The 23598-nt window shown below is 35.8% G+C and overlaps 1 protein-coding gene across 4 annotated transcripts in view; it reads right to left on the reverse strand.

The window, feature by feature from the left end:
• Positions 1-23598, reverse strand: part of CEP120 (centrosomal protein 120) — an 88301-nt gene that overhangs the window by 21274 nt on the left and 43429 nt on the right. For all 4 annotated transcript variants that reach the window (XM_055429287.2, XM_055429288.2, XM_055429289.2 and 1 more), the window contains 11 exons: positions 20189-20386; positions 18220-18447; positions 17039-17255; positions 15325-15502; positions 11879-12028; positions 10942-11124; positions 9109-9205; positions 8852-9004; positions 8007-8096; positions 3819-3911; positions 2538-2699 (listed from right to left, as the gene is read on the reverse strand). In XM_055429287.2, the coding sequence (XP_055285262.2) occupies positions 2538-2699; positions 3819-3911; positions 8007-8096; positions 8852-9004; positions 9109-9205; positions 10942-11124; positions 11879-12028; positions 15325-15502; positions 17039-17255; positions 18220-18447; positions 20189-20386 (1749 nt within the window). The remainder of the gene's footprint in view (positions 1-2537; positions 2700-3818; positions 3912-8006; positions 8097-8851; positions 9005-9108; positions 9206-10941; positions 11125-11878; positions 12029-15324; positions 15503-17038; positions 17256-18219; positions 18448-20188; positions 20387-23598) is intronic.

The raw sequence follows: 23598 nt of genomic DNA on the forward strand, positions 1-23598 counted from the left end.
ATAAACCAATTATTTGTTTCTCTAAGACTAAGACTCAACTAAATGTGAAATACTGAGAAAACTGGTAGCAAAAATGGGACTTAAATTACCAATAATAAATTCTTATTTTATGCTAGTAATTATCAATAATTCTAATCAGGATTTATCTAGCATCTTAAGGTAATCAGTATTCCATACATGGAAGTTTTCCATATAACTGAAATTTACCTCTTTGAACATGCAAACTTTTAAAATTGATAGAAACTTCTCTAAAGAATCTGTCACATTTTTGTTTAAAACAAAAGCTAATAAACTTAGTATTTGGCATTTTTTGACAGGCACATTATCAATCTACTATTAGGCATACTGGGCTCTTTTTCCTTTGCTAAGTGGATCATAATTTACATTGGCTTTTTTCAGTTCTAATAAATGCTTTTATATATTTGAATGTATATACTTCATCACTGTGCACTGATAGTGTATCTGTCCCTTCTACCTGTCTTGTTAGAATTGTGTGTACAGTACATGTAACCTGGTTCAGAGTAAGAGCCTAGAAAGTTTTCTAATATAAGAGGGGAAATGTTTACAGTCATGCACTTAGTAATTGGGCATCCCCAAAACTTCTGCTTTCTACCACAGTTTTTCTAGCAGGTTTTAGCTTATATTTTAGGAGTGCTCTGGGGAATTTTTCCAAAATACTAATTCTTCCCACAAAGATGTAAGCTAATTATACCTCAGGTAGGGTAGGGACAGGGTAGCAATGCCCATGTTTTGTTTTGCTTTTTTCAAGAGCTCCCCTAGGGATTCTAACACATCTTAGAAGCATTTTTTTCTAGATGGCTCAATCTTCCTGATAAATCGTAGAAGAGAAGCAATCCTAGAGAATCTTATCACAATTGCCCACTTTTACAACTTTATCTTTCATAAATATACATGAGACTGCCATAATAACAATCAAATTTATCTTTATAACCAACTAAATAATATGGTCTTACCTGACCCTGAACTGCTATGGAAACTATTCTTCATGCCAGAATTTACTAAAGACTTCAGAGGCATTCATCATACATATCTAATCTACACTGATATTTTTCAAGATAGACAAGCTTCATTATTAACAGCTTGAGCCTTGTTTTTTTTTTCCAACAAATATTTTTTAAGCCCATATTATGTGCTGAAGACTGGCCAGGCTCCAGGCATACAGATAGAAACCACAATAGTTTTATTGAACTAACAATCTGACACTGATCAAATTATCACACTAATGAAAATAAAAACAAACTGTTATAACATATCATAAAGAAATAGAATAAGAGAAAAATACACCAAGAAAACATATAACAAAAACTTGACCTAGACTCGGACAGCAGGGGTCAGGGAAGATTTCTCTGGGAAAGTGATGCCTCAGCTGGAAACAGAGATTAGTATAGTTCACAGGGCCAAGAAAAAGCAGCATACACAAAGATTCTAAAGGGTGAAGCATGCATGGTATGCCTGAGGACCTGAAGAGGACCATTCAGCAAAAGCCAGAGACGAGGTGAGGTAGGCAGGCTGGGTGCAAGCTATGCAAAGGTTGGTAGGGCAAGGTAGTAATTCTCATCTTTATTCTATGAGCATTAAGACAACCGTAAATGGTTTTAGAAGAGAGTGTCATGATTCCCAAACTTCAAAAATATCACTTAGGCTGCAACAAGAACAGGTTACAGGGGTCGCTCAGTGAAGTAAAGAACACTTACAGCAAGGTCAAGTATGGATAGGAGGCCCGTGTTGAGTTTTAAATGCCTAAGACACCCAAGTAGAGATGTCTAAAAGGCAATGAGATTAAGTGGGTCCAGGGTGCAAAGGAAAGGTCTGGATACAAATGTGCAAGTCCCAGAGATACAGCCTGTCTCTGAAACCACAAGCATGAATAAGATTGCCTAGCATGGTGTAAGTCTGGAGCTGGCTAGATAAAGGAAAATAAGCTTGCAGAGAGCCTGAGGCACGGCCAGAAAGTAGAGAAAAACAAGGAGAGTGGCGCTGAGAGAAGAGAATATACAAAAACAAGGACAACAGTGTTGATGCTGGTGATAAGTGTGATTTAGATGAGAAATGAAAAACGCCCACGGAACTTAACTGCTGAGCCACTGGTGGTTTCTCTGACAACTGCCTGGGGCAATGGGGATGGGAAGCTGAGGAGAAGCGGTTGAGAGGTGAAAAATGGGAAGGAGCACAGACAATTCTCTCATGAAATTTGGTTTTTAACTGAACTTGGTCCAGTCATATATGAAGAGTATGTCTGCTAAGAGGAGATTTTTCTGGAAAAAAATTCTAATTTGAGATTTAACTCAAATATAGCACAGACTCATGCAAATAATTATAAGAGATTATTCCAATATAGTCCTTAGTTTTGACTCAGGAAAAGAAGGTTCAACCTACATTTGAATCTCAGTGCAATAAATACGATTAATAGTCCAAATTACTGAGAATTTTTATAACTCTTCAGTGAACCATTTCTATTATTTCTAGAATGCAAATAAACTCTCAGTTTAAAGAGCTAACACATATTTTAACCCTACTTGCTGCTGAAGTCGGTGTTTATCCTCTTCTAGTTGCTTCATCTTCAACCTTTCCAGTTCTACTTGGTGAACACAATCTTCCTTGGCCCTCCGGATGGAATCCTGGAGTTCTTGCAGGTTCCGTTCACGTTCTGATTTCAGTTCTCTTCTTTCTCTTTGAAGCTTAAAACAGGTACATCTTTAAGAGCGTGATTCACTACTAGTTGCATTATATTGCTCAATATTATCCTTACATATATGGTCAAGTGTTCAGAATACTTTACAAACTGATTTTCATATTTTCAGGTATTAGAGAGTTGATGTTTAGGTATATTAAAATTAAAATTTTCAATCATTTACTACTAAAATACAAAGTATATCCCCAAATCCATATATGAAGCATAAATTCAACTGAAAAGGCCTTAACTGTTTAAGACGCTGATCTAAATAACCCATTTTATTATACAAGCAAATATAACCAAGTTTCATTTCTTTTTTAGAAACTTATTTTTTTACCTAATCATACAGAAGATAACAGAGCCTTAGTATTAGAAACAAATACATATTATATTTAGGTTTAACTAACTAAATCAATTTAGAAATCCCAGAAAATGTGTAAAGGTAAGGTTAGAGTGATATACTGAGAAAATCTTAAGAAATATTTGGGCAAGGAAAGGGCCTATAAATTTCATATGGAGGAAATTCTATTAATTTGAAGTGAGCTTTATAGTAATGCAAAAAAGTATATCAGGTAACATTCAATAAAACCTAACAAAAATGCTAACTACGCACGGTATTGGGTTGGTTAAAAAGTTCATTCAAGTTTTCTGCAAGACGTTACAGGAAAACCCAAACAAACTTTTTGGCCAACCAATCCTAACATGTTTATCCTTTCTTGGGATATAATCTTTAATGGGCAAGAAAAAGGGATATTCCCTTCTTACTGAAATCAAAAATATAATTCCTGGCCCCTGATGCTTTTCTGTAGGTAGCGCAACTATCCATTCCTTCCACATCATTGCAAAGATAACCAAAAGTCTCCACTATTGCAGAAGTCAGCCAAAGCTGACTGAATAATAATTAACCATTTTAAACAACAGTTTTCTACCTATTCCTCATCTTTTAACATATAAAAATATGCTTTACCCAGTTAAATAGCAGTTTCCCCCATAATGCCTAAAAGATAATTTCCATGAAGTATATTTTATACAAAGGAAAAACAAATGAATAGGACAAATTCATGAATATCTATTAATAGCTGTATTCTGTGAAACAAAGACATATGATAGATGAATACAGTACCTCTGATTCTGCAATGGCAAGCTGCTGCTCTCGCTTCTCCAAGTCAATTAAGGTTTTTTGAAGTTTTCCTTCGAGAATAGTATATTCAGCCACCTAAAATATAATAAAAATTACTTTTATCTTTTTCCCAAATTCAAAACACAAATTCAAAAGTGTGTATATTATTATTTTACTGAAACAAAGGATCTGAGAATAGGAAAATCATGAATTATATGTACTAATTCTACTACGCTCTAAGCAAAAAAGCTGACCTAGCTTCTGCTTGGGTATCTGCAGTAATTTTCAGTCTCTGGAGGAAGCCCTTCACCCATGGGGTGCTAAGTAGACTGCCAGTAAAATCTTGTGTTTAGTTAAAAGAAAAAAAAACTAGCTTCTTAAAAATCTACCTTGTTCAACAATCCAGTTTTCTTTTGAAGCCTTCTTATTCATTTATTTATTTAGCTCTCTCCCTGGAATTAATATTGTTGATAGACCAGCTAATCAGTTTCAAGTCAGTCCTCCTATTGTTCAGACCTGGTCCTTTACTACAGTTCAAATAACTGAGTTCTTAGTTGTTTCTAGAGTTCCCGCATGGGCCCATACTCAGTATGCCAAATTCTACCCCAATGCCTAAAGTCCTGCTCTGCTCTGTCTTTAAAGGTGTGAGTCCATGATGGATGCTTGGTCTCCACAGGATCCTCTCTCATGGTTCTGTTCAGACTGATCATGTTTACTAGGACTTTCTGAACCAAATTTTTTGTCCTCCTTACCAAGTCCCAGGCCCCAACCTGGTTTTCTCTTTACTACTGCCAATAAAGCTCTGGTTTGATGCTCCTTAGAAGCCCACCCTTTAATAATGTTTCTCTCCCTTGGGAAGGAGAAAAAAAGTACCTTCACATATTTGACTCTAGTGATAGCCATCATATATCCTCCTAGTCTTTTTTTCTACTCCAAGATAAACACAAGCTTCAACTATTATCCATATGTTATTATTTCCACATCCTCTAGTATGCTGAACTTAATCTGGAAGCTATATTCTAAACTAAGTCCTTTCACAAATATGGCACCCAGATGTGAGCTCACTCTTTCAGAAACTAAAGAACGTGCACTGCCAGAGACCAAGTCAACACATGTCTATGAATTTCAACTAAAACTGCATTTGCTATCTGAGAATCCTAATCACACCATTTGTTATGTCAAAGAAAATCCCCAAGGTTTTTATTTATGAACCTGGAATAACTATATCCACTGTCCAAGTTAATGTTTTACTCTGATGACAGAATTTGACATCTGTCCTTGTTAAACTGTATTTTATTTAGCCCAACATACTAATCAACCAAGATCATTTATTTATTAATTCTGTTAACTCTACCACTGACTTTTGGTTTACCTTTAAATCTTAGGAAAATCACTCATATAAATGTGTCAAATTCTGTGTGCCACTTTGCAAAAGCAAAAGTAGAGACAGACCTAGAGAACAAATATATGGATACCAAGGGGGCAGGGGGTTAGGAGGAGGTGGGAGATTGGGACTGACACATATATACTATTGATACTATATATAAAATAGATAATAATGTGAACATACTGTATAGCACAGAGAACTCTATAATGTACCATGGTGACCAGAATGGGAAAGAAGTTCAAAAGGGAATATGGCTGATTCACTGTGCTGTACAGGAGAAACTAACACAATATTGTACGGCAACTGTACTCCAATAAAAACTAATTTAAAACTAAATTAAAAAAAAAATTCTGAGTGCCACATGTAAAAATGTCTTATAGGAAGACAGGTAAGAGTATTCAAACCACGTGTACTTCCTCTGACAACCCAAATATATCTGTGTTCCCAGAATTCTGCCTCAGGATGTCTTCTCCTCTCAAACTATGTGACTTCCTGGGGTGACCTTATCTACATACCATCACATACACAAAGAAATCCCAAGTTTGTATCGCAAAGTCAAACCTCACTCCACAGTTACAGACCTGTAAATCCAAATACCTGCTGAACATGCCAACATTCCCCATAAATCTCAAACTCAAAACTATGTAAAACCCGAAATCATTATCCTTTTATTTTAAACAAATGTTTATTGTACACCTCGCAGACAACAGGCAAAATAAAGTCATGTGGAACCTATCCTCTGAGGGGAAACAAACTATAATCAAAGAAGTGACTCTTTAACGTAATAGCAGGGAAATGCTATGAAGGAAACAAACCAGAATGAGGGGATGGTGAGTGCCTGGTGGCAGGTGAAGAGGACACTATTTTGGATACAGTGATCAGAGAAGGCCTCCCTCAGATTACTCTGAGCAGAAACAGAAAGTATCTCTAAAGAAAAGCAGCCTGTAGATGCTGAGGTGAGAGGTGGCTCCGCATGTCTGACGAAATACAAAGAGGTCAACATGGTTAGAACAGGCTCTGTGACCGGAAGGCTGGCAGACAATGAGGGCACAGAGGAAGTGAGGGGATGGGCCACATACAGCCTTGTAGGTGTGGTAAGAACGCTTGAGTTTTATTCTAAATGTGGTGAGTTGGATGGGTTTTAAGAAGAGGAGTACACAATCTGACTTCCTCTACTCTTGGCTGATATGAGTATTAAAAAACTACAGGGGCCAGGAAAAGAGGACAGGGTACCAAGTTAAGAAGTAAACGCAGTAATCTAGCAAAGAGATGATGAATGCTTAAACTGGCAAAGTAGAATGAGAACTTTACAACAGTGTATGTCCATATCCCCACTTCCACACTTTGTGTTATCATCAACTATTTTGCTTCTACATATGTTACAAACATCAACAATGAAACACTCATCAATCACATTAGAAAAATGGCTCAAAGATTAAAGTGTGTTAAAAATTAAATGTGCTGTATCATCTGAAGATAAACTGTGATAAATAAAGATGCACGTGCTTTCCTGGTGGTCAAAGAATACACCTGCCAAGGCAGGAGACGTGGGTTCGATCCCTGGGCTGGGAAGATCCCCTGGAGAAGGCAATGGCAACCCGCTCCAGTACTCTTCCCTGGGAAATCCCATGGACGAAGGAGCCTGGCAGGCTACAGCCCATGGGGTCACAAAAGAATCGGACGTGATGGAGCAACTAAACAATAACAAAGATACATACTATAAGCTCTAGAGCAATCCCTAAAAAAATACAACAAAAGAGATGTTACTAATAAAGCAACTGTAAAAAAAAATGGAATCATTAAAAAAAAATCCAACAAATTGCAAAAGAAAACAGAAGAGCGAAAAAGGAACAAGAAACGTGTGTGACAAACTGAAAACTGAGAGCAAGATAGTAGAATTAAACCCAAGCACATCAATAACTAAATTAAATGTAAATGGCTGAAAGTCAGAGAAGAGACCTGAAACAACTTTAAAGAATTTTCGAGTCCACATACTGGGCGGTGTCTTGGTCTAGTGTAGCAAACTCCCCCGCCACAGTTTGTCTTCTCCCATTTATAGACATTTCACGAACCACTAATATAAGAGTATTTTTAGAGACTTAAATTTGGACTATCTGAGCCAGGTCTAATTTTCAAGGTTGTCTTACTCAGTAACTTGAGTATGAATAGATAAATATTAAATTTTGGCTTTCTGGAATAAGCTCAGATGGTCTTATGCTATCCTTTTTAAAGATGTGATTTATTTCATGATTCAGTCTTTTAAAACAGCTTAAAAGTTTGACATACTTTTCATTAACTAATAGATTATAATGTAATATTTATATACACTTAAATGTTTAATTTTCTTTATAAATATAGAGATAGGCTCTTTCTCTAGAGTGTTCACTTTTTTTGGTTTTGAATATGTTTGCTTTATTAACTTTTACTGATAAAGTTGCCTCACAATGTCTGTGCTGTACGCAAAGTGAATCAGCTATACGTATACATATGTACCCTCTTTTTTGGATTTCCTTCCCATTTAGGTAACCACAGAGCATTGTATAGAGTTCTCTGTGCTGTACAGTAGGTTTTTTATATTTATTCACTTTTTGAACAGGCAACATATTTGCAGGGTTCAAAATCTAAGAAGTACAAAACACTTCATAGTGAAAACTCTTCTTTCTACCCCGACCCATTCATTCACTTTATCCAGGCCAATATATAACCCCTATGCTTAGTTATTCATTCCAGAGACTTTTATGTCTATAAAAGATACTATCATTAATACTCTTTCTTCCCTCCTTCAGTCTTTATATAGACATTACCTTTTTCTTTACTAGTGACTCTCTCTCTCGGTCCCTTTTCTTCCATTCCTCAGCAAGAGCTTGCATATGAGCCAGTTCTTTCTGCTTTAGCTGCCAAAGGAAGAAAAAAGAAAAATAAAGTTAAAAAAACATTTCAAATAAATAAATATTTCAAATAACAGTTGTTCTCAGTTAAATAATACTGACCATTGATATTTCTTTCAGACATTCCATTCTATTTAGGACACAACAGAGGATGCCTGATGTGAGGTATACCCATCTGAGGGTAATTCAGGACAGTATAAAGCTAACAGTTAAGTTGGTTTGTACCTCTCTTATTTAACAACTGATGATTCCAGCTTCTAGGAGGGTATGGTAAATGAGATCCTGCAATTAAAAGAAACCTTCAAGTCCTTAAATTCTGACTTGGAGAAAGTTTAGAAGACTCCTTCTGAATGGCTTCGGCAAAGTGGTCACATTTTGAGTATTTTTTGGTAGCTCATCTTTTAAAATATTTATACTTATCTATTTGGCTCTGCCAGGTCTTAGTTGCAGCACATGGGATCTTTTTAGTTGGGGCATGTGAACTCTTCAAATGTGGCCTGTGGGAATCTAGCTCCCTGACCAGGGATTGAACCTGGGCCCTCTGCATTGGGAGTGGCAAGTCTTAGCCACCTGACCACCAAAGAAGTCCCTAGAATATTTTTTAATTCTTAGGTTAGTCTTTTTTTAAAGAGTAAGGCAATTCTTGAATTCAAAGGGAGTAGATAAGGTACCCCTGGAAAACAGAGAAAAGCCTACCTTGCAGAAAGAAAGATACACTAAAGTGGACAAAAATACTTTTTAAGTAACATTTAAAAGGTAACCTGATTTTCAAAAATGTCTTCTTGCATCTCTTTCCACATTTCTAGCTCAAGTGCTGCTTTGTATTCTAAGGTTTCACGAGGCTCTGTCTGGATTTCTGAAGGACAGGGTGCTGGAGGAACAGAAGATGGCTTTTGTTGTACAGCAGATAAACCCTACAATATGAATTTTAAAAAACAGCATATTGAAACAAACACACACACATACACACATTACGTCCATTTTAAAGAATAATTTCATAACATTCAATGACACATACCTGAGATGAATCAGAGACAAAAATCTCACGCATTTTCACTAGTCCGTAATCCTCTAAAGTCACTGTGTAAGAAAGATCTACTATCCTGTTATTTGACCTACAAATGAAATCAGAAATATTTCAAACCTCATGGAAACACTTTTATGTTTCCTTTTACTTCCCCAACGCTAGAGCATCGAGTAGGCAACATGCCTTGCTCCTGACACTTGTTGCTCAAAGTGCAGCTTCTATAGACTTCAAGACCTTCTATATATGTCATTTTTATTTGGTCACAAACACAGCATTAAGTACATACCTACGTTCACTACAAAATTACCCTTAACAGTAGTAGGTTATTTGAAAAACTTCAAAAGTATAAAAGAGAAATTTTAAATCTCACTGCCCACAAATAGTGCTAAAATTTCATTTTCTTCTCTTTTTTAGATTATGTAGATATGCATGTACTCATGCATATTAAAATTCATACAGTTTTGTCCATTTTTCCATTTATACAGGAACATTTTCTCCAGTGTAATGACAAACACTAATTCAAAAATGTAACTTTTAAAGCCTGTAAAACATACTAATGAATTTATGTAGTAAAATTTTAAACACATAACAATTCCCCTACTCAATTATAATATAAATTATTCTGAACTTTTTTTTCTGCTTTTCTTGGACTGTACATACTCGTTCATAAATCTTTTGCTGGCTATGAGCATTGCTTCAGGATTAAATCCTGGAAGCAGGATAATGATATGTTTATCATAATGAATACCTCTCTGTATCACAGGACTGCATGGGGCATTAAATAAAAGACAAAATGTTAAAGGAAAATAAAATTTTGGCAACAAAAATATGTGGCTTTGTTTAAATCAAAACTTTAAGGATTGGATTCACACAATTAGAACTCTTAAATAATCAACTTTTACATTTCCTTCTTCTCATCTCAGATTTTAGAAGAAATGAATAAAGTAAAATGAAGCAGTATCATCTCTGAAGTTTTCACTTAAGTAAATCTCTTAAAACTTTTCTACACAGCAGGTCAATAAAAGTTAATATTCAAAGCAATCATCATTAAGATAACTTCCAACAAGTAATGATTGTTTTCATTATATTCTACTTGACCTAACAGAAAAGAATGCTAAGTTTTAAAAGAATTTTCAATTAACCAGAATAACGGATTTTCTAAAAATTGTTCCCAGATCTTCAAATAAGTAAGAAAGTTTACTAAACCCTTCAATCTCTGGAAGTGGCATGGAGAAGGAAGAGTGAGGGAAGAAATTCAAATAATGCTTAAGACATCTCAGCTTTTCACTGGGCCTGCTTTTCTTCCACATTCTTACTGCACTTTAAAAATAAAGGCAGGTGATATATAAAGAGATAATTGTTGAATGATTTCATTTAAAATATACGAACTCCAGTTTTTCACTGTGGCAGTGAATTTCAGAGCCAAAAAACAGTAATCATTTTTTAAGAGTCAAACATCTATAACATTCGCCAACTATAGTTAGGGCAAAAGTTTATAAATTTTCAAGTAGAAAAATTCAAAATAATGTAAAAATACATTATAAATTTGACTTGAATTACTAACTAAAAAAAAAAAAAAGCCTGATCCTGAACTCAAAATTATGAGTCTAAAGAGAGAGGAGAGATACTCAACACTCTTAAGTACTGTGGCACCACAGATCCACTCTGTGAGGGTACACTAGGTGTCAGAAAGCTAACGTGCAAACTGGGATATAGCCCCCATGGGTCAAAGAAAAAAAGACACGAAAAAATGACATTAAAGGATAAGGTTATAACTAGCTAAACAGAATAAAAAGCAAAGACTAAATACAGGAAATGCATTACCCTTGTGTTGCAATAATAGGCACACTTTCACTGTAAGTCTGTCGCCAACACTGTTCACCATTAGAACCTAAAAAGCGAGTTTTTTCTGAAGACAAGATGTTAGAAAGTTGGATTCTGGCGATTCCCAGAAGTAAATCTTTACTCATTTTATCCTTGTGCCATAATTCAACCAGCAATGGAATCCTAAGAAAAAGAGAAACACATGTTCATACTTATCAACTGTGAACTAAGGCTTTTCTGGACTAAAAAGTTTGAAGTCCTTTAATGTAGTCAAGCATGTTTTTGTTACCTGGAATGTAAAGGCTCAATTCCACAAATAACAAATAGAAAATATTATTACAATTTTTTTTTTACACCTCTTCCTATGCAATCAAGAAAACCCTTCAAACACTATTCCTGCAAATGGTCACATAATGTTTATTTTTTCTCTTTTAAAATTCTTTTTGAATTGCGATACTCTGAGAAAGAAAAAGATATTTCAAAGATCTCATTTTTCTTCACAAATCCATTTCAGATAGCTGGATCAACATCTCTATTTTATACAGATGAAAAAAACCAGAGAAAACAAATAATGCATCAGTCATTAAATGAATCAATAAAAATTAAACAGCCTGTATTTACCTTCACACATTGTATTAGGAAAAAGCAAGATTACTTTTCAGAGCCTTCATTACTCACATATTGTTTTAATAAAGTTCTAATATCCCAACTCAGGCAAACAAGATATGAAAATCTGAAAAGAGCCTTCCTAAACACATACTGATAAAACCTTATAGTGGAAGCACCAGTGGCACAGATGTTACGCTGCTTTCTAGATTCTCAAATGCATACACTGCTGTGGATTTAGACATGTAAAGGAATTCCTCTTGTCAATAAGATGCAAATTTTCGAGAGCTGATTTGAAAAAATACTATCATACACACCACGTATACATTACCTTAGGAAGGTATCCTGGAGCTGATGAGGCAAAGTTGCAAAATCGAATGCACAGTAAGACTGGGGAAGAAAAACCTCCATGTTTTTCCGAACTTCTACAGGAGGGTTAGTCATAATAGGAGCTGCACTTCCGAAGAAAGGATATGAGTACCTAGAATTTAAGAAAAATAAAAATCTTAAAGCAGTGTACAGGTGAGACTTATAACCTGTGAAAAAGAGAGTATAATATGAATATTATGAGCAAATAAATTTTAATAGATAAATGGTACAAATACATTATGGTTTTATTATCACCAACTTTAAAATTATATAAATATTTTTGGTATTAACATAAAAAAATCAGAAATTACAGAAAAAAATGCATTATTTGCCCAGCACTGGCTTCCAAAGTTGCTTCACAAGTCATCTTCAAATGATACTCTGGGGAAGGAGAATACTGTAATTTGAACACAATATTCTGAATAGAAAGAGAGAGTCACTTTGATAAATTCCCAATAAGACAAAGATTTAGAAGTGAAAATTACTCCCTTAAACAAAGACAGTGCTGATACCCTTGAGGTGTATAAATGCAGCAAATTAACCTGCTGTACACATTAAATTCACACAATGTTATACGTCAAAAATATTCTTATGAAGAAACAGTAAAACTAAAATGTGGGGGAAAAAAATTCCTTGAGGGCATGGGTCTTATCATTTTCATCTTTGCACTCCAAGGAACAGCTTTTGTAACATAGTATACTGTCAAGAAACGCTTAATAAGTGTAATTTCTAAACTTATTTTCGTTTATATAATAATGTCCTGATTTTTTTATGGGCTAAAAAAACCCTTAGTCAACTCCTAAAGGATGCATTCATAGTGTTGTGTCTCTGAACTGAGAATATACTACAAAAGAATCAAAGAGTGACATAACATTATTTCTTTCAACATAAGTCACACCAGATTAAACAGAAGAATGCCTGGCCTATTGCTGAGCTTATTTTGTATTTAAAGTCACATATAAAGATATTGTAATGTTCACTTAAATTTCATCTTATAATTTGTTGTTTATTGACAAAACTAGGATTTAAACTCTAGGCAAGCCACTCCAGTACTCTTGCCTAGAAAATCGCATGGACAGAGGAGTCTGGTGGGCTGCAGTCCATGGGGTCGCTACTAGTTGGACACGACTGAGCAACTTCACTTTCACTTTTCACTTTCACACATTGGAGAAGGAAATGGCAACCCAATCCAGTGTTCTTGCCTGGAGAATCCCAGGGACGGCGTAGCCTGGTCGGCTGCCGTCTATGGGGTCGCACAGAGTCGGACAAGACTGAAGCGACGCAGCAGCAGCAGCAGCAGTGAAAACTACTTTTTCTATTAATACAAGAAGAATCCTGTGCATGCATTCAACTCCTAAACAATTACATAAACTGAATTTCGGTCACAGAGTTCATCCTCTAGAAATTTAACCCCCTACTACAGATGTAGTGATTAAAAAAAAAAAAAGGAAACACATTAAACTTTTTTCTAAGTGTTATCTCACAAATTACATTAGGTAATTGGACACAATTTCATATCAAAGAAGAGCATGATAACATAAAATCTATCAAACATAAAACGTCCAACATTTTTTTTAAAGCATTAAAATGATTCAAAGAGAAGCAGTAGTCCTTATGATCAAGTAATTTCTACAGAGTATTAAGTGGATTCTAACTATTTCCTTGGGGCAGAATATTCTTTCCACTTTTGTCAAGTGTCTGGCCTCCCTCATACATTAACATATTTCTGAATCTGTCTTCTTCACTAGGTTGAGCTCTTTTTCTATATGCCCCCTGCCCTAAAACTGGGCAAACTGCTGGCTTACTGTAGTCACTTGATGATTAAACAAATGGCCCTGTGGCAATCAGGAAACACAAAATCTAATATGTGCTTTCTAAGTGAGCTTGTTCAAGACTTTCCCTCAAAACATCTATTCTATTTATTTTATTTTCTGGCTGTACCACAAGCATGTGGGATCTTAGCACCCTGACCAGGGATTGAACCCATGCCCCTGCAGTGGAAGTGTGTAGTCTTTACCACTGGAGCACCAGGGAAATCCTTCATCCAATTTTAGATCATCCCTGTGCTTCTGGCCAACATCATCTCTAAGACCAGTTTCTCCAGTAGCAGCAAAAGAGAAAAAGGGACAGTTCTATATTATATAAACCCCATGAGAAAAGCTATAAGAGAAAACCCTTTCTGGGCTTTCAATTTTTCAATAAAAACAGTCTTTCAGCCATGATTCTCGGTCTTTAACATGAAGTAAAAGGCAGAACTTAAGTTGTGAGGACAGACTTGCATTCTATGACTTCACTGTCAAATTCAGTGCTGGGTCCCTTTGACTCTGTCCTTTATTCACACCAAAGCTCAGAGGACTTTGGAAACAATTTGATAAATAATCAAAAGAACTGTAAAATTAGATAAAATAGGAGTGGACTTAAGGCTTCCTGGGTGACTCAGTGGTAAAGAATCCACCTGCATTGATGGAGACCCGGGTTTGATCCCTGGATAGGAAAGATCTCCTGAAGAAGGAAATGGCAACCCACTCAAGTATTCTTGCCTGGAGAATCCCATGGACAGAGGAGCCTGGAGGGCTACAGTCCACAGGATCACAAAGAGTCGGACACAACTAAGCATACACACACACAAGGAGTTGACTTAGGCATCTGAAAGGCAGCTGTGCCTCAAAAAACAGCAGGAAGCAACAAAAAGCTGATCAAGTTCTTGGGAATGGTCATCCAAGATGACAGAAAAATTTTCTAATTTTCTGCATGTTAGTCACATAAAGACTAAAAATTTTATTACAAATGCTAATGCTTGCTCCAAAGTAATTTATAAGAACCTAAAGACTCCAAACTAAAACACACAATATTACATTTAATATATTTATCATCTGAAAAGTCTATGAAAATGTAATATTAAAAACAAGCCACTGCATAAAAAGTCATTTAACAGACTGAATTTTAATTCTCTAAACAGTGTGAACACATTCCACTTCCAGTTCATTAGGTATAGTTTTTAGATTCATATGTATAAAAGGTAGATATCAGGCATATAACCTTCCATTATAATGCAATTTTATAGAAAAATCAGATACTATACATCCAAGTATTTTGAACCGTGGCAACTTTTCCAGAAACAAGACATTTTAAGTTCAAGAGTCAGTGTATTTTGAAACAGAGCATTAACAAATATTGTAAAATACCCATAATTACTATATCAGAATAGGCAAGATTACTACCCTTCACACCAACAATGCCACCCTCCATTATCTTCAAAGTCATTAGGACACAACAGCTTTAATCCTTCTAGTCCATTGATTCAACAAATGTTATAATTTCTTTGGTGAACATTGTCTGCAACACCCCAAATACAGAAAAGGCATTTCTTCTCAGAAAATAACATTCTGAAACAAAATCAAATCATACCTTAGTATACAGTTGATTGGAAAGCCAACCTCCAAATCATGGACACTCCTCAAGTCTATTGAAAAGCAAAAATGATGTGATGTTGCAGGAACAGCAATCTTCTGTCCTGAGGCTGTTTCTGAAGCAATAGATGTTGTCACTGGCTGGGGCAGTAATGCAGGTACAGAAGAACTGATAGCTAAGGTGAACACAAAACTTTTTTAAAAATTCCATTTGCAAACAATTTCTAAGCTACTCAGATAATTTAAAGATATAATCTCAAAGACTCAACTATTTGATTAAATAAACATATGAACTGAAGCATAAACTTCCAAGTGATTTATCCAAAATTATGTAGGCTTTAATTCCCATCATAGAACTGTGGGAAAAAAGACCTTACTCTCATTCTCAAGATGTTTAACTCCCATCATAGAACTGTGGGGGGGAAAAAAAGACCTTACTCTCATTCTCAAGATGTAGTGCAAAACTTAAAAAGCATATAGTACTGATGCAGCAATGGCTGACAGCAGCCTGGCACTAAATTATTTTTAACAAGCAGGTGAATATAACTTAGTATTGCAAAGATTGTATTTGAGACTTACTGCACGTATACATCAGTATTTTACAGTAATTGATTCATGGGGTCGCGGAGAGTCGGATACGACTGAGCGACTGAACTGAACTGAACTGATATAAATAATTACATCTATTTTTTTAAAAAAAGTAGCTTGGTTATTTTAGACACGTATGACATAGTCTAACAAAATAAAACTTGACAAAGACAAGTATCAACAATAACACTTATATGTGGAATCTACAAAGAGTGGTACAAATGGTCTTATTTACTATAACAAAAAATATAGTCACAGATGTAAAAAACAAACTTATGGTCACCAGGGGGTAAAGCAGGGGGAGGGATAAATTGGGATATGGAGCTGACATATACACACTACTATATACAAAACAGAGAACTAATAAGGACCTACTGTACAGCACAGGGAACTCAATACTCTGTAATGACCTTGGGAAAAGAATCTCAGAAAGAGCAGATATATGTATAGTTGATTCACAGTGCTATACACCTGAAACTGACACACCATTGTAAATCAACTATACTCCAATAAAAATTTTTAAACTGAAAAGACAGAGGTATCTATTCCAATCCTATTATATATCACAGAGGTTTAGTGAATGGCTCAAGTCCTAAAGCTACTTACGGAAACATCTATAACTTGTACCCAAACTTCTAATTCCTAATCCACCACTGCTCTTACAATTTATACTACTAAATTTAACTACAGATTCTTATGTAACAGAAAAACTGTATAAGACAGATAAATATGTATTCTCAAACTGTCTCAACTTTAGGATCAAAAATGATTATTTTAAGTTTACAGGCAATTAGTATCTCTTTTCTCTAAAATTCTAATGAATTTAGACAATGAATTTGAGATCGCTAAAAATCTACTTCAAAGAACTATATTCTTTAATTTCCTTTGAATAAGATACTATTTCTAGTATGAAAGTCAATGAAAAATTCTCTGTTAGCAAAGTTCTATTATTAAGTTAAATAAGTTGCAATTACTTTAAACTGATTTAAAAAAAAAAAAATCACCACACATTACTGGTTCTTTAAAAAAACTTACAGTTTTTAGCACCCGTGAAAACTCTCACAGTCATTTATCAGATGGCCAGAAAATCTATACCTAAAAGATCTGTGAAAAGAACATCTCACCCTTTGGATTGAGTTTCGTGTCCTTATCGTACAGTAAGCTTTCCACTTCACTTTCTGTCGCATCGTCTTTTGTTGGCGGTGACTGGTTGTGAGGTGGAACAGGGGACTCGCCTGGTGACTGTGGCCCAGTATGTGTCTTCTCCTTTATGGGGGTTAAAACTCTCTTCTTTGAATGGTGTGGCTCATGTTCATTCTGGGTCTTTAATTCAATTAAAGACTAAAAACAATTTTTAAATAAAGTATAATTTGCAAAGAACTTTCCTTCATAATTAAGCAAAAAAACGTGATGTTGTTTTTTTAAAAAAAATTAGCTTCCTTTCCCAGTTTGGATATTCCTAGTCTATTTTTCTTCATAATTTGCATATTTTCTTATAGCATCTAGGACCAGAAAAAGGGAGATGAACAGGAAGGAAATATGATATCCAGAGCTCAGTATCAAAATGCATCCAAATGCCTAAGAAGTGATATTCAATAAAAGAAGTCAGGCATAGGTGTCCCCGAGAATGGTTATTCCTACCAAAGCAATATAAAGGAGGTCCACATTACTAGAAAACAAAACAAAAAACAAAACCCAGGAGTCTAGTATGATTTTCTTCCTTTGCTCCACTGTCCTCCAAAAATACGTGCATATGTGTCTTTTTAAACTCTTACTTTAGTTCACAGTCTGCATAAAAATCATTCTTTAAAAGAACAGGACACTAAAGTTGACCCGAGGGCTATATATAATCAAAAAACATCTACATTCAAATAAATGTTTCTATTGCCTGGAGACAGCATGAGGACTGTGAAGCACTAATGAACCGAGAACCTTAGCTAAGGCTGAGTCAGCTAAAACAGATCTATTAATGCAGATCCCCAAACACCAGGTCTAAAGTCTCTTCTACCAGAGTCCCATAGTCACCGACTGGGAGCTGGGGTGTGGGAAATGGTTTCCACCACGTGAGAAAACTGGACTGAAATACTCTGGGCGGAGTCACTTATGAACCATGGCAGAAGCCACAGCACTTTTCAGAAGGGTCTTTTTAGAGAAGGGGTTATCCTATAACGAAGACCACTAATTAAGAGTGATAAATATTCTCTTACGTGAGATAACGCTAATGCACCTGAAATTTGACTTTTGTACCTAATCATGACTGACATATCGGAGAAGCTGGAGGAGGGGAAGGCGGGTTGCTACTTGCCTGGGCGTCCATGCCTTCTCTCTGCAGAGCCACAGACACTCCCACAGTGGGGGCCAGCTCCACAGGAATAGGTGCAAGCTTTTGTTTGGCTCGGTTTGGAGGGTCAAGGGTAAAAGCACCCTCCACTGTGACTGGGCGATGGTTGATTTCTGTACTACCCTTCTTTAGTAGTCCTGTTAAGGGTATTTCTGTACTTCCAAGTGACTGATCTCCACAGCAGAGATGGATCTAATATGAAAGGGAAAGTCAAAACCAGGATTTACACTTTCTCCTTTATCTAAACACACAAACTTAACAACAAAGTTCTAAAATGATCCAGAGAAGGAAAACAGAATGCAGGTTATCTTACTGACTGCCAGTGACTAAGAGTCTCACACCTGATTGCTAAAACTGTTGATAAAGCACAAAGCTACCCAGAACGCAATAATAAAGTTATTAATTTTTTTTCACTTTTCCTTTCTATGTGTTACTTTTTTAAATTTTTCTTTATTTTTTAATTGAAGGATAATTGCTTTACAGAATTTTGTTTTCGGTCAAACCTCAACATGGATCAGCCACAGGCATTATGTGTTACTTCTTGTTCTCTTTTCTGTCTCTTTGGTGAGTTATGGTTACTTCAATATCTTACTATACTATCTTATTGTACTGTGCAGATTGTATCACAAATACATGAATTTAAACAGAAGAATACATCCACCATTCTTTTCTCTTTTCATTATAACGTTAATTTAAGCACAGTTCATAAAAAATAAGTGAGTGGATCCAGCCCTATTTGAACTACTTCAAATAATTCTGTTTTATTCACCCATAAAACACTATGAATCTTTCTTTTTTCTTGTTTTTCAAACTCTCTATATAAAACAGTGTTTAAGAGTAAAACAGAATACCACTGAGATGGAATGTACTGTGAATCACTGCTAGCTAATCAAAACTTGGACATTATTACGTTTGGAAACTACCAAAAAAAAAAAAAAACAAAAATGGCTGTTCCAGGTATGTGTTACATAACTATTCTTTTCCCTTACTACACTGAAGCCTCAGCAAACCTACTATTCACATAAACAATGTGAAATCATTACATAAAAATATTTTTAATTCTAGTGTCAGTAACGACCTATAACATAATGTTATTAAGTGTGATATTTTTAATGGGCTGGAAAGAAAGGATTTTTATGACTTATAAGTCCATAAGAATCAAACCGATATGTAAGTCAATAGTTTGGTGAGGAATAAATAATATGTTAGATATAAGATCAAACTACTTTTTTCCTTCATTTCATCATTTTATATAATCTTCAACATTCTAAATACCCTGGATTTAGCAACCACCTCTAAAATTTAGTTCCACTAAAATTTCTTTATTCTTTTTGTACTATCCACCCAAAGTACAAGCAAAGTCTATTGAATCACTTTAGTATAAAAATAGGACTACCCCACCCAACTTCACCACCCATTTCAGTCTGATTAAAGTTAATCATAATGAACAGAGAAGTAATTTCAGATTAGATAAACTTTTCTAAAAAATAAAGTCCTATTTAAAATTGGTTTACAAAATTACTTAATTCAAGGGCAGGTTTTAAAAAGTTGCTTTATTATCTCTTTGTTTTAATAGCAAAAAGGTTTATAAATTCTGAACTCTAAAGTGTGATCTGTATGGTAACAGCTAATCTCCAGTAACAATAATGAAACCTGCCTGATGCTCACAGGTTTGAGTTCCAGGTACAGTTTGTTTTTGAATATGATAAATGATTGATAACTGACCTGCCTCTTTTCAAAATAACTAAAGTGTTACATCTCCTAACATTCTGAAATAACTGTCATTTTATGACTTACAAGTCAGGATAATTCCTAAAAAAATAAGAGATGTGGTAGAAAGATGGTATGTACTTCAGAAACAAGAGAGTTTAGGCACCTCTTTAATGCTTAAAAAAATAACCTCTAATTGGAAACAATTTTCTGCTATACTTACCTGTAGTTTAGAATGAAGAGTCAGGTAAACACGAAGAATTTCTATACTGCTTCGTATACGAACAGATGCTCTCTCTGGCTCAAAGTTTGGGTTGATCAAATCACTGAAAGGTTCATTTGTAACATCATTTCCCAGTAAAGAATAATAAAAGAAAAACTCAGGCTGTCTTTCTGGAAGTTTCATGGTACATGGAATTAACTAAACATTTAAGGGAAAAAAAAAAGATTATTACTTTATAAACCACTAACCATGCTTATAAATATCTGATAAACTCCAAAAACATTTGCTAAAATGATTTTTATTTCAGGCCTTAAATTAGTAAGTCAGAATTTCTAAATCTCTGCCAAATTGCTACTAAGTTACTAGTTTTAATTTTTAAAGGTTTACTTAGACAAGCAAAATGAAACTAAAGTATTTTTATACATTTATGTTGTATAACATAACACTTATGTTGTTTTAGAGTTCACTTTTCATTTAACTAGTCCATGAAAAGTCCATAAATATTATTTTAGAAGAAAGTAGTAAAATATTCGACACTGAACTTTTCCTTATAAATTCTCAGTCCAAGGCTTTTGATGAAAGAAAAAAAAAGTGGCTTTTTAGTTATTCCTACAAAACTTGGAGACCTATAAATTAACAGCTACAAAAGGCTGTCTTCCGCCCACTATAAGGAACTACTGCGGGGGAAAATGGAGCCCTTCACCAATGAAATGTTTACTGAGGGTGGGACAAGAGGGTGGAGCAGAAGGATGTGAGCTCACCTCTTCTCAAAAACCACCAAAATCACAACTGCTAAACAACCACTGGAACCTACCAAAAAAAGATATCCTATATCCAAAGACAAAGAAGCCATAACAAGGGGGTAGGAGAGGGACAATCACGATAAAATCAAATTCCATATCTCTGGGTGGGAAACCCACAAGATGGAAAATAATTATATCACAAAAGTTCTCCCACAGGAGTGAAAGTTCTGAGCCCCACATCAGGCTCCCCGATGTGGAGGACTGGTCTTGCAAGAAGCCCCCACAGCATCTGGCTTTGAAGGCCAGCAAAGTCTGCTCACAGGAAATCCACAGACCAGGAAAATTGAAACCACACTCTTGGAGGATGCACACACGGTCTCGTGCACACCAGGAACATGGGAAAAAGCAGTGACCTCATAAGATCCTGGGCCAGACCTAACTGCTGATACTGCAGGGTGTCCTGCGAAGGTGTGAGAGGTGGGTGGATGTGGCTCACTGCAGGGATAAAGACACTAGTGGTGGTATATCTGGGGAGTACCCATTGGCGTGAGCCCTCCTGGTGGCCACCATTTTTTAAACCAAGACCTGGCCCCACCCAACAGCCTGCAGGCTCCAGTGCTGGGATGCAACAAGTCAAGCAATGAACAGGGCAAGACACAGCCCCACCAATTAGCAGATAGGCTGCATAAAGGCGTTCTGAGCCCACAGCTGCCCTCTAAACACAGCCTTTAATATGGCCCTGCCCACCAAAGGATGACTCCCAGGTCCACCAGCCAATAGGCAGGGACCAGTCCTTCCTACCAGGAGGCTGTACAAGCCCCTTGGGCTGGCCTCATCCACCACAGGCAGCAAGCAGAAGCAAAAATGAACTACAATCCTACATCCTGTGGAAGAGAAACTGAAATCAAAGAAAGACAAAATGATACACCAGAAGAATTTGTCCCAGACAAAGGAACAAGATAAGACCCCAGAAAAGTAACTAAGTGAAGTGAAGATGGGCAATCTATGTGAAAAAGAATTCAGAGTAATGACACTAACGATGATCCACAATCTTGGAAAAAGAATGGAGGTATAGACTGAAAATCTGGACGATACTAAGGGAACATTTTATTTAAAGATGGGCACAATAAAGGACAAAAACAGCAAGGACCTAACAGAAGTAAAAGAGAAGAAGAAGAGGTGGCAAGAGTTAACAGAAGACAAAAGTGGTCTTAATGGCCCATATAACCATGATGGTGTGCTCACTCACTTAGAGCCAGACATCCTGGGGTGTGAAGTCAAGTGGACCTGAGGAAGCATTACTACAAACCAAGCAAGTGGAGGTGATGGAATTCCAGTTGAGCTATTTAAAATCCTAAAAGATCATGCTGTGAAAGTGCTGCACTTGACATGCCAGCCAATTTGGAAAACTCAGCTGTGGCCACAGGACTGGAAAAGGTCAGTTTTCATTCAAATCCCAAAGAAGGGCAATGCCAAGGAATGTTCAAACTACCGTACAACTGCATTCATTTCACATGAAGCAAGGTAGCACTCAAAATTCTTCAAGCTAGCTAGGCTTCAACAGTACGTGACCCGAGAACTACCATATGTACAAGCTGGATTTAGAAAAGGTAAAGGAACCAGAGATCAAATTGCCAATATCCATTGGATCATAGAGAAAGCAAGGGAATTCCAGAAGAACATCTACTTCTGCTACTTCTGGGTCATGAAGATCTTTTTTGTATAGTTCTGTGTATTCTTGTCACCTCTTCTTAATATCTTCTGCTTCTCTTAGGTCCATACCATTTGTCCTTTTTTGTGCCCATCTTTGCACAAAAAGTTCCCTTGTTATCTCTAATTTTCTTGACGAAATCTCTAGTCTTCCCCATTCTACTGTTTTCCTCTATTTCTTTGCACTGATCACTGAGGAAGGCTTTCTTATCTCTCCCTGCTATTCTTTGGAACTCTGCATTTAAATGGGTGTATCTTTCCTTTTCTTCTTTGCCTTTCGCTTCTCTTCTTTTCTCAGCTATTTGTAAGTCCTCCTCAGACAACCATTTTGCCTTTTTACATTTCTTTTTCTTGGGGATGGTCTTGATCACTGCCTCTTGTACAATGTCATGAAGCTCTGTATTATTATATATGTTATTACTTTAATCCTATACTTTAAAATGCATCTGTTTAATTGATTAGATTTTAATCATTAATCAAATCTAAAATCACAATCAAAAACTACTAATATTGTAGTTATTAAGGACAAATTCTGGAGCACTCTCCATTCCTCAACCTTGGTTCCAACAATGGCTTGCCTTGAGACTAGACAAGTACTTAATCACTCTGCAGCTCCACTTCTCTTATGGTTTATTTGAAGGATTAAAAGAAATAATACATGTTCACTTCTACAATTCTACCTAGCACACAGTCAACTGTTACATCAATGGGAAAATATCTGAGGAAAAAATATTCTGCCCTTATGGGTGATTATTTCTGAGTTTACTTAAAAGAGACTTTCATTTTCTTTTACTTTCTTCCATAATCAGAAAGCAACAAAAATTTTAAGAAATAAAGATAGCCCTTTTATATTTCATAGTACACTTACTTCTAAGTAATTCCCATTAAGGGAAGAGATGCTTTTAAAAATCCTTTATCACCCTTGGATTTAGAAACAGTTTTGTTTTGTTGTTTTCA

This window comes from Moschus berezovskii, chromosome 8 (assembly GCF_049115385.1).
Source record: "Moschus berezovskii isolate FMDL1 chromosome 8, NW_MosBer_1.0, whole genome shotgun sequence".
Classification (NCBI taxonomy): Eukaryota; Metazoa; Chordata; class Mammalia; order Artiodactyla; family Moschidae; genus Moschus; species Moschus berezovskii.